General features: G+C 43.1%; 1 protein-coding gene across 6 annotated transcripts in view; it reads left to right on the top strand.

The window, feature by feature from the left end:
• The window catches only part of CDCA7 (cell division cycle associated 7), a 37,150-nt gene extending 23,113 nt beyond the window's left edge, over window positions 1-14,037 (top strand). Inside the window, exons 1-11 of one of the 6 annotated variants that reach the window (XM_019970758.2) lie at window positions 865-991; window positions 1,690-1,785; window positions 4,192-4,317; window positions 4,738-4,974; window positions 7,652-7,888; window positions 8,183-8,260; window positions 9,132-9,338; window positions 9,893-10,030; window positions 10,959-11,108; window positions 11,499-11,635; window positions 12,754-14,037. In XM_019970758.2, the coding sequence (XP_019826317.2) occupies window positions 971-991; window positions 1,690-1,785; window positions 4,192-4,317; window positions 4,738-4,974; window positions 7,652-7,888; window positions 8,183-8,260; window positions 9,132-9,338; window positions 9,893-10,030; window positions 10,959-11,108; window positions 11,499-11,635; window positions 12,754-12,784 (1,458 nt within the window). In that variant the 5' untranslated portion in view covers window positions 865-970 and the 3' untranslated portion in view covers window positions 12,785-14,037. The other 5 variants (XM_019970725.2, XM_019970739.2, XM_019970732.2 and 2 more) reach the window with 5 other exon arrangements.
• The last annotated feature ends 332 nt before the right edge of the window (window positions 14,038-14,369 follow it).

Here is a 14,369-nt window from a genome sequence, read left to right as displayed (position 1 = left end):
CTTTTAAAGCAATCCAATTTATTTAACTTTTTCTTCTAAAAGCAACTTTTTTTCCTACTCTCTACAAACATTTGTTTTAAAGCTTCACACTTGATCTCGTCGTAATGTCAGGTTCGATTCAAGGGGCAATGAAAAATCTCACGTTCTTTCTGACTTAAGTGATTACAAATTTTGACAGAAGAAAGGAGCCCCAAATCACATTATTACAGTCTTTAGCTTCTATTCTTCTATAATCTCTAGACTTTATTATCCCATAGTTAAGTCTTAACTAACATCAGACCTTTCTTATTTAAAAATCACAAGTCTTATGTAAAAGAACTTCCCGAGCTTTCTGGAAAGAAAGATAAGGGATTTAGCTCATTTTATTACATTAGATAATGTTGTGGTTACCAGATAAGAGGTGCTAGCTATATCGCGGGACAGTGCCTGGGCTGTTGGGAGTTCATGCTCCAGTCTTTGATTTTTATTTTAAATAACGTAAACCGCACGCCTCAGGGAAAGTGCTAAGCGCGGAGGCTGGCACCGCTCTCCATTACCCACTGTCTCCCGCTTTCCCCTCCCAGCCCCAGAATTCATGCAAATTAGGCTGCTATCCCCGGGGCAATACGACCCATTTTCGCGCCATTCTCTAGGGACCCTGCAGCTATGTAAAGAGAGAGGTCCCGGAGCTTCCAAGGCAGTACTTTTCCAAGGCGGATCTTAGGGGACTGCAAGACTATTACTGGACTTTAGCGTATCTGGAAGGGCTGCTTTTTTCTCGGGGCCGAGTGGGTCTTGCGCGGGTGGGCCGTTACCAAAGCTGGCAGGACCTGCGCCGCAACGCGGGAAAGTCGGCCGCGCCCCGCCCCTCCGGCCCCAGCTCTGCACACCCCGCCCGCCGGCCCGCGCGGCTAGGGCTCTGGCTCCTGCGCTGTGGGACGGCGGCGCGCGCGGCTGCTCAGCTCTCCCCGCTCCAGCGCCGGCCGCCAGCATGGACGCTCGCCGCGCGCGGGTGAGGCTGGACGGGCTAAGGCGAGGGATGGGCGCGGTGGGTGCTGGGGGCGGGCTGACCCCCTCCAACTTCGCCGGCGGAGTGCCCCTATCAACGGGTGGCAGTCCTGGGCGGCACCCGTTTAGGCAAGCCCCAGATTTTGTGCACTTGGGGGTATTTTAGAGACTAGGGACTGTGTCCAACGGGCGTGACACCCGGCGCGCGGGCGGTCAGAGAGTTGTGAGGTTTGCAGGATGCTTGGCAGCCTGGAGGAGCTCAAGGCCACGTGCGTCCGAGGCACACGTGTGCTGCGGGCAGCAGGGGCGGACCGGTCCCCCATTGTGTCTGCTGGTCCGAACTCTGCCCGCGGGGCGCGGAGGGGAGCGGGACGTGGAGTAGGGTGCTGCCCTGCAGCCTCCCGGACCTTTCCCATGCACAGCCTGGGGAGGATGAATGTCTAGTAACGCATTCTCCTGGGCGCACTTGGGACCCTTGCGCTAGCTTCCTGCTTATTTTCCTCTTGGCCGTGCTGGCAGGCGCATCTAACTGCTGAGAGTTGATGGGTTGGGAGTTTAAAGGTCTTGAAAACCGCTCTCTTTAGAACTTGGGTTGCGCACACTTGAGGGGGCACTTACGGTCACAGGAGGTGATTAGTGCAATGGTGGTCTTATCGGTTTGCCGACCATTTGCTCGTTTCCCATTCCCTTCCCCACCCCCAGCCTTTCTTGCAGCAACAGGACGGAGCCCTGAATGGAACATGGAACGTTACTGTTTACGCTAACGGAAACCGGAACGGAGGGTCTGCCCCAGGAGAGGTTAGAGGGTGGGGGGTTGGGTGAAGAGGAAGAAAATGACAAGCTTAAAATAAATAGCAGGGGTAAGGGGCCCACGTGAGGGGCTGGGGTACTCCGGGAGTGGGTTGGAGAGGGCGTGTTGGGGGCGTAGTTTCAGAGATACCTCTTCCCGAATGGACCTTGGCATTGGCTTTCAGGATGAAGAAAACCACATGTAGCAGGACCTGGAATCTGACATCCCTGGGTTCAAATTTGAGCCATCATGGGACTTGAATAATCTGTTTCACCACTCTACGCCTCAGTTTCCACCTTTGTTGCAAGGAATTGCTTAGTGCCTGGCACAAAAAAAAAAAAAAAAATCTGTTGAATGGCATTTGTTATTACCTACCTGCCAGGAAAATCCATGACCATTTGTATTGCTTCTTTCTGTCTTATTCTCCAAGCATACATTTGCCTGTTAACTAACTTCGCATGCGCTGACTTGTTAACGCCCAGCAAGTATTTCCCTGAGAGCTTCCAATAGAATACTTCCCTTGAGGCGGTCTTGTGCCTCTGACTGCAGGCAGGTAGATTGATGATTGCTGGCGGGCGTGCCTGCTAAGTCGCTTCAGTCCTGTCCGTCTCTTTGCGACCCTATGGACTGTAGCCCACCAGGCTCCTCTGTCCATGGATTCTCCAGGCAAGAATACTGGAGTGGGTTGCCATGCCCTCCTCTAGGGGATCTTTTTGCCCCAGGGATTGAACCCCCACCCGCAGCTCCACCAGAAATGGTGATAATTCCTGCAGCAGTGTGAGGAGCACAGCTGTTTTAGGAGACTGCGGATTCCTTCCAGCCCTGTGATCTTGGGCAATCTTATTTCACATACCTGGTACCTTTAATTTGTTCATCTGGAAAATAGGGAGTTTCTGAGACCTCCGTTAATAGGTAGTACCTCTACCTATTATCACATTTTCATGATTTTTAAAAGGACAAGACTAAAACTTCCTAAGATGATTGAATGGAGTCTGTTGAGAAGCACTGACTGGGTGGTTGGGTTCCACCATCATGAAAATAATTTTATTTGCAAGAGAAATGTGTAACGTTAGGTGTAGAAAGATCAGAAAGATATTCCCCCTACACCTCACGTCTTGGCATTATTTTGTGGGACCCGTAGCAGAACTTGCCTTCTTAAACTTTTCAGTGTATGGAGTCACTAATGTTATTCCATGGCCATATTTCAGATATTAAAAATATAGGAAGTAATACAACAGTAATGAATATTCATTGGAAAGACTGATAGTGAAGTTCCAGTACTTTGGCCACCTGGTGCAGAGCCAACTCACTGGAAAAGACTGATTGTGGGAAAGATTCCAGGCTAGAGGAGGAGAAGGGCGCGGTAGAGGATGAGACAGATTACATCACTAACTCAATGGACATGATGAGTTTGAGCAAAACTCTGGGAGGTAGTGAAGAACAGGGAAGCCTGGAGTGCTGCGTTTGATGGGGTTGCAAAGAGTTGGACACGACTTAGCGACTGCACAACATTTAGGAAATCTCTTATGAAATATGAAGAAATGGTAGAAACTACTATCTTTTTTACATGAAGTAGATGTCAGTTGCATATTCTGATGATTGGTGCCAGGCAATTCATTGTTTATGAAGGAAAGAAGCATTTTCATATCCATAGGTCATATGTGTCTAATAAAAGGGCTTATAAAAACTCAAGACTTGTGTAGCAATGGGACTACAGAAAGAGCTGAGTGGCCAGCCTAATAGAGCCCTGAAGTGGAATTGGGCATTCTACCTGGGTTTGGAGGACTGTTTGACCTTTAACTTGGTTCTTGTACATTTGTTCACTGGGTTGATATATTTGATTTGTAAAGACTTGTGCAGAAATCACTGTTCCCCTCCTGATTGGCACAAGGCCTGTTTGAAAGCCTGCCCTCTTGAAGTCGAGGTGCTGCCCAGTGTTCGAGGTTTGAGAAATTAGCATCACAGTACAGAGCCCAAAGCTTACTTAGAAAGACCTCATTAGCTTGATTTTGGCTGAGGGAAAGAAATCACTCTACCATTTTGTATTTTTGAAGTACAGTCTAATTTCTTTCTTTCTTTTTTTTAAGGGCAGATTTTAGCAGTTTAGCATTTAATGCCTTGGGAGCTCAGTATAATGTTAAGAGTTTGGGAGTTTTTAAGGTGGGTTAAAGGGTAATTCCACAGGTATTTGAATAAATTGATACCAATGTTCCCTCAAAGGGATCTCTCTTTAGGATTTTACCTGATTTTGGAAAATTTTGTAGCAATTGCAAAGCCTCCTTTTTCTTTGTAGGGTATAAGAAATGGACATACCTCCTCTGCGCTGTTTGAACCTACTCAACTCAAAAATGATACCTTTCTTTAGATTCTGCAGCAAGCATCCCATTTAATAGTATGGCCATTTCCGTTTGCAGCAAAAGGATTGCAGAGCAAAGAAGAACTTCAAGAAATTCAGATATGTGAAGTTGATTTCCATGGAAACCCCGTCATCCTCTGATGACAGTTGTGACAGCTTTGCTTCTGATAATTTTGCAAACACAGTAAGTGCTGCCTGAGAATAAACAGAATGGAGTCTGCAGTGCTCAAAATGCCCCAAATGCTTTGTGCGTGATTAAAACTGCTTGCTTTTTGCCTACATTTCTATACAGCTGTTACGAAAATACAGTATGCACTGTAATTTCATTTCACTTTTTGCTGTGGTTCTAGGTAGTAATTGTTGGAGGTAGATTAGCTACTTATTCTATCCTTTTGAAATGTCGCCTAACCTAACATGCCTGATGATTTGCCATAACAACTCAGAAATCATTTGTAAACCTCTGAACCATTTTTCTTTGTAACAAAAGCTATTCTCTTGTAGTGCACTTGTAAATGTGATTTGCTCTCTGCACGGTTTACGGAAAATTGGTTCTTCAAAAAGAAAAAAAAAAATGCACAACCACATTTATTTATTTATTTTACAGAAACCTAAATTCAGGTCAGATATCAGTGAAGAACTGGCAAATGTTTTTTATGAGGACTCTGATAATGAATCTTTCTGCGGCTTTTCAGAAAGTGAGGTGCAAGATGTGTTAGACCATTGTGGATTTTTACAGAAACCAAGGCCAGATGTCACTAACGAACTGGCCAGTATTTTTCATGCCGACTCTGATGATGAATCGTTTTGCGGTTTCTCAGAGAGTGAGATACAGGATGGAATGGTGAGTTTGAGAATTTCACCAATATCAGGCAATAAGATACATTTAGAGGCATGACATACTTGCTTAAAAATCTTTTTTCCGTATGATTTTCATTTTAGTCATGCCAGAAGGTTTCGTTGATCTTTTAAGAAAAGTTTTAAGAGTATTTTCTTCATGTCTTAAAGCAGTTTTTTGCTAATGTAGTTCTAATAGTAAGGCTTGAGGATTTTTGTAGTCTCTGAAAATCTTAGAAACTTGTAAGAAACAATTGGCCAGCGTGCAGATTTCTGTGGCCACAGAAATCAAGCCCAATCAGAGGAAGCAGATATGTCCTCAAGATGAGCTCCAGTCACATTTAAGTGCCCAGCCCAGGGCCTGACATAGAGACTTCAGTAAAAGTTGATTCCCATAGTGGATCTATACCTGCATCTGGAAAGCCTGTGATAACTCGCATGCAGGAGCTTGAGTGCAGGTAATGACAATTAGGGCCCTGCTTGCTTCCGCTGTTGCTCTTTTGTTGGCTTTTCTTACGCCTGCTGTCTTACCTTTAACCTCTATTGTCCTGCTCAGGATGCTGCTGCCAGGGATGCGCCTCAGTCCCACTCTTATCTGAGCATGCTGTTTACTTCTGCACATGTTTTCCTCTTAGCAACACTTTCTCGATAAAGGAAATATGTTTCGGGTGCATGCTCTTCAGCTCATTGTGGTCTGACACGGGTCCACTGCCTGGGACCACAGTTGCACGGCGCTGACATAAGTGAGAACATTTGGCCAGGGAGTATTTTATCATGACCTAACTTCATGATAATGTAATATTTTCTCTTAAGAGGTGATGTTGATCTGAATCAGTGCGTATTGGAGTTATTGGCAGCACTGCTCTGTGAATCTGGGTATGACTCAAACATTGTCTACAGCCTGAATCATTTCTGGGCAGTGTTTCAGTTCTTTGTAGATGCTGTTTGTTGCGACTGAGAAAATGCCAATCGATTAAAAGGCTTAAGGATTTGTGAAAGTTTTTTTGTCATTTTATGTTCTCTCAGTCTGCACACTAAAAATAACATAAAGGTTATAAAAAGCAATGAGGTTGTTGAAATGTTAAAAAACGGGTCTTCCATTTTGGGATTTTATGGGTGGTATTTTTTACTTCTCTCTTTTTTGTTAGTTTGTTTTCAACAATCACCACAGTCAATTTCAGAATGTTTTCATCACCCCCAAAAGAAACCCTGTTCCCATCAGCAGTCACTTTGCATCCTTTCCCAGCACCCTCAGTTCCTGGCAACCACCAATCTATTTTCTCTCCTAGGTTTGCCTGTTCTAGGCATTTCATATAAATGGAACCAAACAATACGTGGTCTTTTGTGACTGGCTTCTTTCACTTAGCATGATGTTCTTGAGGTTCTTTCATGTGCCATTACTTTGTATCTTTTTATTGCTGAATAATACTCAGCTGTAAATATTCAGACCCTATCACCTTTTATGTATCCATTCATCAGTTGATGGATGTTTGAGTTATTGGCACCTTTTGGCTATTATGAATGATGCTGCTGTGAACGTTCATGTGCAATATTTGTGTGGATATGCACACCTGAGTACATACCTAAGAGTAGAATTGTTGAGTCATACAGTCTCTATGTTTAACCTTTTGAGGAACTGCCAGACTGTTCCAAAGTGGCTGCTCCGTTTTACACTTCTCCCAGTGTTTGCAGATTCTGGTTTTTCCACATCCTTGCCATACTTGTTTATTTGGCTCTGCTAGTAGGTGGGAAGTGATATCTCATGATTCTGATTTGCCCCGGTGGCCAACTTTAATACATTTTAAATGATGCAAACATTACTTTTGGAATCTGAAATTTAAAAAATTTTATGCTTACACAAAATGTATTAGAGAGTTGTTAATGTTTAGTTGCTAAGTTATGTCTGACTCTTGGGACCCCATGGCCTGTAGCCTGCCAGGCTCTTCTGTCCTTGAGATTTCAAAAGGGGTAGTCAGATTCAGAGAGACAGGAAGTAGAATGATGCTTGCCAGGAGTTCTGGGGGAGATGAATGGGGAGTAATTGTTTAATGAATATAGAGTTTTAAAAAATTTCTGGAGATGGATGGTGGTGATAGGTGCAAAACACGGAGTGTATTTAATGTCACTCAACTGTACACTTAAGAATGGTTGAAGAGTAACAACATTGTAAATTAACTATACTCCAATAAAAATTAAAACAAATGGTTAAAGGGGTAAATTTTATGTATATTTTGCTACAGTTTTTAAAAAAGTAGAGCATTGAGACATCTTTAATATAGTTTAATACTACCATAAGTATGGACATCATGAGAGAACATATATTTGTCTCTAGGGAAATTCTTTTAAAATACATAGAGATTCTATTTTTTAAAGAAGTGGAAAAAGAAGCTGGGATTTTTCACAGTTTAAAAAATGACTCAGAACCACTGTCCTAGAGGCTGTGACTGTGGCGTAGTACAGTGTGTCCCAGGAAAGCTCCTAGTTAATTGGCCCTCAGGTTGTTGCGTTTATTAGTAATTCCTGATTTTGTTACTCAGAGCCGTCAGTTAAACTTGACAATTAAAGTGTTCAATGCAAATGTATTTGCAAGTGTCTTTTGTTCCAAAGGCATTGTGTAGTCACACTCTTTCAGACTCTGTGACAGTCAGCAAGTCATTAACGTCTCACTTGTTCTCATTGACCAGAGGCTGCAGGCCAACCGGGAGGGCTGTCGGACCCGCAGTCAATGCACGCGGTCTGGACCTCTCCGCGTGGCCATGAAGTTTCCCCCTCGAAGCACCAGGGGAGCAGCCAACAAAAGGACAGTGCCTCCTGAACCCCCAGAGAATTCTGTGACCGATTCCAATTCTGACTCGGAAGATGAAAGTGGCATGAATTTCTTGGAGAAAAGGGCTTTAAATATAAAGCAAAACAAAGCAATGGTAGGTATCTGACTTTGAAGGTGTCAGAACTGATGACCCTTCCCAGCATTTCTCTAAGCCTCTTGTTGCTTATGTGTCCTAAGAACTATTTTCCACGTAGCTCTGAAAACGTCATCGCATATGATTTAACATGTATTTCTTTCCCTTTTCTAACTTTTCTTTCAATCTGTGAAAGTTTTGGGAAATGTACAGGAGAAACAAACTCTGAGTTGTGCTGTTGTGATTTCTAGAATTTGCTTGTTTACAGCAGTTACTGTAAACCAATAATTTCTGTTTAATTTCCTCCTTTTCTAGCTTGCAAAACTCATGTCAGAATTAGAAAGCTTCCCTGGCTCCTTCCCTGGAAGGCGTTCCCTGCCGGGCCCCAGTTCAGTAAGTACAAATATTTGTTTGTGGAATGGTGTTTGGGGTAGTCTGAGGTGTTGTGATAGTTTAAAGTCTGATTTTGTTATTTTGTGTGATCTTGTAGACAGAGGTGATAGAGGAAGTCTTCTAAAAGATCTCTGGGATCTCTTCCTTGCACCCCAGGCCAGGTGTGGGCCCTCTACCCCATGCCAAGCACCTGCAGGGCTCAAATCACCCCCTTTTTTTTTTGGCCACACTGCGTATCATGTGAGATCCTAGTTCTCCCACGAGGGATTGAACCCACACTTCCTGCAGTGGAAACATGGAGTCTTAAGCACTGAATTGTCAGAGTAGTTCCTCAAATGCCTTTTGATTGGTTATTTCTCTCCCTCCCACCCAAATAAACTAAGCCCCTCAGAGATAGGGAAGAAAAATTGCAAGTTGTTTTTTCTGTAACTCCAGCCCTTGGAACATTTCTACCTGGCACGGTAATCTATCTTTTTAAAATCTGAGAATGAGAAAAAAAGAAAAAACAATTTCTTAACCAAGTCATGGCCTAATATATATGATTGTATTCTGAGGAGCTAAGCTTGTGCTACTTAAGAGATATTGTAGAAAAGGTTTTTTTTTTTTTTTTAAGAAAACAAGATTTTTTTCTTACATCTTTATCAAGTCAAGAATAAATAGGTCATCCCTGAGTTTGAGAGAAACTGGGCTTGGTGTTACAGAAGCTGAATTTCAATGGCTGTATTATTTCTGGGCTCATTTCCCATGCATTACAGAAAGGACGAAGGAAAATGGCAAGTGGAGCATTCCTTTTACTTATGGGAAAACCTGCCTCAGAAGAAGCTGCCACTTGTCATTTTGGAGTAAGTGGGTCCATCCTCTGTGTTTTCAGCGTCCAAAGACCCCCAGGAGGCGCACATTTCCAGGTGTTGCCTGCAGGAGAAACCCTGAGCGGAGAGCTCGTCCACTCACAAGGTCTAGATCCCGGGTCCTTGGGTCACTCAGCGCCCTGCCCACAGAGGAGGAGGAGGAGGAGGAGGAAGAGGAAGACAAGTACATGTTGGTGAGGAAGAGGAAGTCCATGGTCGGCTACATGAATGTGAGTTCTCTGCTTCTGTGTCTGCTCCTCTGTTTGCCATCTTCTGTGGGTCCAGGGATCATGGACACAGGATGGGAGCACATACAATTTCAACACCAACGATCCATGTATATTTTTAACTTAAAAAATTAATTAATTTGACTGTGGCAGGCAAACTCTGAGGTGCAGCATGTGGGATCTAGTTCCCTGACCAGGGACTGAACCTGGGCCCCCTGCATTGGGAATGTGGAGTCCCAGCCACTGGACCACAGGGAAGTCCCCAAGGATCTGTATTAAATGGCCTTCTCAAACCGTCCACAATGGTTAAGGTCACATCACCTTGTTTTGATGGCTGTTGGTAGCAGGCAAGAGAATTAAAAAGTTTTCTTGGGCTTTTCTTAATTATTTTTCAGTGATGTTGTTCTGTGATCCTTAGTAAATCCCCTTTCTCCATAAGTTCCAAGACTGATTTCCAGGTTGAGTTCTCTGTGAAGGAGTGACAGAGCGAGGATCTAAGAGGCAGAGCTGGGAAAGCGAGCCAGGAAGGACGCTGTTCCTTGATTCTCGTTATGCAGGAAGATGACATGCCCCGAAGTCGTCGCCCCGGACCCATGACCCTTCCCCATGTTGTTCGCCCGGTGGACGAAATCACGGAGGAAGAGTTGGAGAACATCTGCAACAACTCCCGAGAGAAGATCTATAACCGTTCATTGGTCAGAGCCTCTAAATAATGTCTGTAGATGTCCCCGTCTGTGAGAGACATTTTAGTGCATGGGATGTGTGCCTGGGTATTTTTCTCATGTAAGATAAGAGAATTTTGTAGCATCCTTGGGATTTAGCCTGGTTAGTTGCAGTAGTAGTAGTTGCTTAGGTAAATCTTCAGTAGCATTAAGTCTTTTCTCAATTTAGAAATTCATTTCATTCAACATAAGTAGCTGTTAATGTGTGCCTACATAGATAGGTGCTGAGAATATGCTGCTGCTGCTAAGTCGCTTCAGTCATGTCTGACTCTGTGCGACCCCCATAGACGGCAGCCCACCAGGCTCCTCTGTCCCTGGGATCCCCCAGGCAAGAATACTGGAGGTTGTCATTTCCTTCTCCAGTGCATGAAAGTGAAAAGTGAAAGTGAAGTTGTTCAGTCGTGTCGGACTCCTAGCGACCCCATGGACTGCAGCCTACCATGGGATTCACCAGGCAAGAGTACTGGAGTGGGGTGCCGTTGCCTTCTCTGCCGAGGATATGGTGGTGTGCTAAAGACAAACAAGATTTGGGCAAGCTTTCTTTTGCATATCTTTTCTTGAGATAGTTTTGATAGCATTAACTGTTGCATCTGCCAGTTGAATGGAATCACCATGCTCAATACTCTTCATGGCCTGGCGTATATGTGTGTATATAGATGTGAGGTAGGATTCAAAGAGAAAAGATCAGACTACCCACAAAAAAGGACATTCTTTTTTTTTTATTTTAATATTTTTTGTAGTCAAATTTATCTTTCTTTTTTTTCTTGGTTGTGTGGCTTGTCCTCAGCAGTAAAAGCACAGAGTCCTAACCATCAGGCTGCCCGGGGATTCACAGAGAATGACATTCTTTTAAGATTTTCTCTACAAAGAGTAGTGTTTCTGTTTTTCTTCTTATTTGCAGGGGTCAACTTGTCATCAGTGCCGCCAGAAAACTATCGATACCAAGACAAACTGCAGAAACCCAGAGTGCTGGGGTGTTCGAGGCCAATTCTGTGGTCCCTGCCTTCGAAACCGTTATGGTGAAGAAGTCAAGGATGCTCTGCTTGACCCAGTAAGTGCCTTGAAGAGGTCGTCCTGTAGGCTCCAAGGTCAGCTGTGAGCTGATAGAGGCAGAAAGAGATTGAGCTCTTGGTGTTGAAAGGCAGATGAATTCATAGTGTAGGTACTGGATAATTATGAGCGCTTGTGGAGTGCTCGGGACCTGGCCATTCAGGGGAAGTCTGTTCTGTAGTCCCCATACTAGTAATGGTTGTGTGACTTTTTCTGTGGGATTTCCCAAGGGAATGTGATCCATTAACCACATTATGTTTTTGTTTTTTTAATAGTAATAAAAAAGATCTGAATGCAATTGATGACACCCACCTTAGAGGTTAAACAGGAGTAGATAAGTAAGGGGTGGTAAGGTTTGACTTAATGGTGCCTTTTCACGCTTCTCCTTCAGAACTGGCACTGCCCACCGTGTCGCGGGATCTGCAACTGCAGCTTCTGTCGGCAGCGAGATGGGCGATGTGCGACTGGGGTGCTCGTGTACTTAGCCAAGTACCATGGCTTTGGGAACGTGCATGCTTACTTGAAAAGGTAGGGCTGGTTTTTCTCTCTTCTGCACCCCAATCTTAATTTTTTTTTCCTTACATTTTTTTTTTCAAGTTATCTGAGAAACTTATTTTAAGCACTTTTCGTATTTTTTTTCCTCAAACTTTGAACTGTATTTTGTATTGGGGTATAGCTGATTAACAATGTTGTGGTTGTGTTAGGTGAACAGTGAAGGGACTAAGCTGTACATATACGTGTGTCCATTCTCTCCCAAACACCCTGCCCCTGTTCATTTTTGTTACCTTCCTAAAGAGAAGGTGGCAGTCAGGATAGCAATCGCATGGAAAGCAGGAGAGGCATGTGGGGTGTCAGGGAGCAGTGCAAACCTTCCTCTGGGTGGTGGTGACCCTGTGGGCCCTCGTGTAAAATTTAAGCTGTGCACTTAAGATGCATGTTACAATTCAACAGAAACATTTTTAAAGGAGTGAATTAGGCTCTCAGAAGATTATTATTTGTAACTTTTTAAAAATAGAAGTATGGTTAATTTACAATGTTGTATTAGTTTCAGGTATCCAGCAAAGTGATTCAGTTACATGTTAATATATTCTTTTTTGTATTTTTTCTATTACAGTTTGTTACAAACCATTGACTATAGTTTCCTGTGCTATACAGTGGACCTTGTTGGTTATTTATTTTATATATAGTAGTTTGTAACTGCTAATCCCAAACTTCTGATTTATCCTCCCCCCAACTCCCTTCCCCTCTAGTAACCATGTTTGTTTTCTAGATCTGTGAGTCTGTTTCTTTTTTGTAAATAAGTTTTTATTTGTGTCATATTTTTGATTCCACATATAAGTGATATCATATACTCGTCTTTGTCTAATTTAGTATGGTAATCTCTAGGTCTGTCCAACTGGTCCATCCAAATCGCATTATTTCATTCATTCTTTCTTATGACTGAGTAGTATTTCACTGTATATATGCACCACATCTGCTTTATCCATTCATCTGTCAATGGACACTTAGGTTGTTTCTATGTCTTGGCTGTTGTAAATAGTGCTTCTATGAGCATTGGGGTGCGTGTGTCTTTTGGAATTAGAGTTTTCATAAGAGAATTCTTAGGCCAAAAACCATATCCTGACGTGTTCCCTCTTCTCTTTCAGTCTAAAACAGGAGTTTGAAATGCAAGGATAATAATTGGAAGATCCACTACCTGCCTTCCACTTCGCAAATCTTCCTTGTTAAAGTCTTCAGTTTTGTCATGTGATTGAAACCCGGGTTAAGAATTCTGAGGCTCAGTCTGTCTTAGAGGCAAATCAAGTTGTTCCCATTAAATGTGCACGTGTGTCTGGGCATCACAGAAGTGTAGTGCCAGCTGTACTCTGCCCTCCTGCAGTTTCTCCTTTGCTTTTCTGCCCACCCCTTGCCCCATGCCGTCCTCTTATTTCCAGTGATTCTCCTCCATCATTTAGTTTGGGAATCTTTTTTGAACGAAGTTTTATGAAAGCATGTTGGATTTAATTGGCGTTGAAAATAGCCCTGGAATCCACGCATAAAACCAAGCACTTAGAAACACAGTAGTAGTATTAACTACCTCTATCCAGTTTCAGAGACTATCCCTGTAACTTGCTCACATGTAAACACTGGGTCTGATATAGTGTTTGTCAACCTTTTTAGCAGAATCATGGCACAAAAGTTGTAAGACCGTGTGGAAAAATTAGGTGATTGTTGGCAAGTAGAGCATATGACTGTGGAGGCTTCTGAGGATAATATTTCATGTATTTTGCTTGTATTTCCTCTGCCATGTGCATCTGGCCCACACAGTCACAATATGAAGGTTCGAGGACAGTACTAAGCTTGAAATCATTGTAGAAAAGCCATCCTAGGAAATTGAGATGGGGAGGCTTCAGGAGTAGGCCAATCTTTGAATTCATGGAATAAAACCTCAGGATAATTGAGTTTGCCAAGTTTATGTCAGTTCATAACATCAGGTGTTTCAAATAAATTCTTGGTTATTTTGCATGGAAAATTGATACATAAACTCAGCTACAATCCTTTGCAGTTTTTGCTTTCTTGAAATTATAAGCCAGGCATAGAGGATTCATGTTCAGGTTTGAAGCACTTTTATAACTGAGAAGTGCCTTTTTTGGAGAAGGGTGACTGTCACCAGTTTGTGAACTTACCATCTCTGCCAGTTTAGTTTCTGGGCAGAGTCGTGTGTTGTCTCTCCCTGGCCCTGTTTCGGCATGAATCAAACCTTTCGTAGAGGTAGACTCAGAGTGTGTGTGTGTGCATTTTGCTTTGCATCTGCAGCCTGTAGCTCTGCCGGTTCGGTTCAGTGTTTGGTGCATAATTGGACCTTGAATCAATACATGTAAATAGAGCTTTTGATCTGTTACGCTTTTATACAAAGTTTTTTTATTTTAATAATAAAACATTTTGTTTTAGCTTGTCTACTTTTTTAAAATCTTTGATACTCAATCTTACTGCACCGAGTCCTAATGTTTCTTTCCTATTTAAACAAAAGACCATTTCTGCCTTTTCAAGACCCACCTCCCCCCTTTTGGCTTAAGTTTCTGATGACAAAGGGCTAGCTCTTTTGAACGGGACCTGATTTGGTGATGTGATTAATAGCTGTGAATCAGATATGATTAATAGCTGTGAATCAGAATCAGCTAAGATAGCTACATCGACGGATAGAAAGTAGGGACCCGTGAAGTTTTACAATGATGTTTTCTTTCCCTTGGCCCTTTGCCAACACAAGAACCAACAGCAATTT

Source organism: Bos indicus, chromosome 2 (assembly GCF_029378745.1).
Source record: "Bos indicus isolate NIAB-ARS_2022 breed Sahiwal x Tharparkar chromosome 2, NIAB-ARS_B.indTharparkar_mat_pri_1.0, whole genome shotgun sequence".
Taxonomy (NCBI): domain Eukaryota; kingdom Metazoa; phylum Chordata; class Mammalia; order Artiodactyla; family Bovidae; genus Bos; species Bos indicus.
The sequence above is the reverse complement of the archived record's forward strand: the minus strand, read 5'-3'. Positions and strand labels throughout refer to the sequence as shown.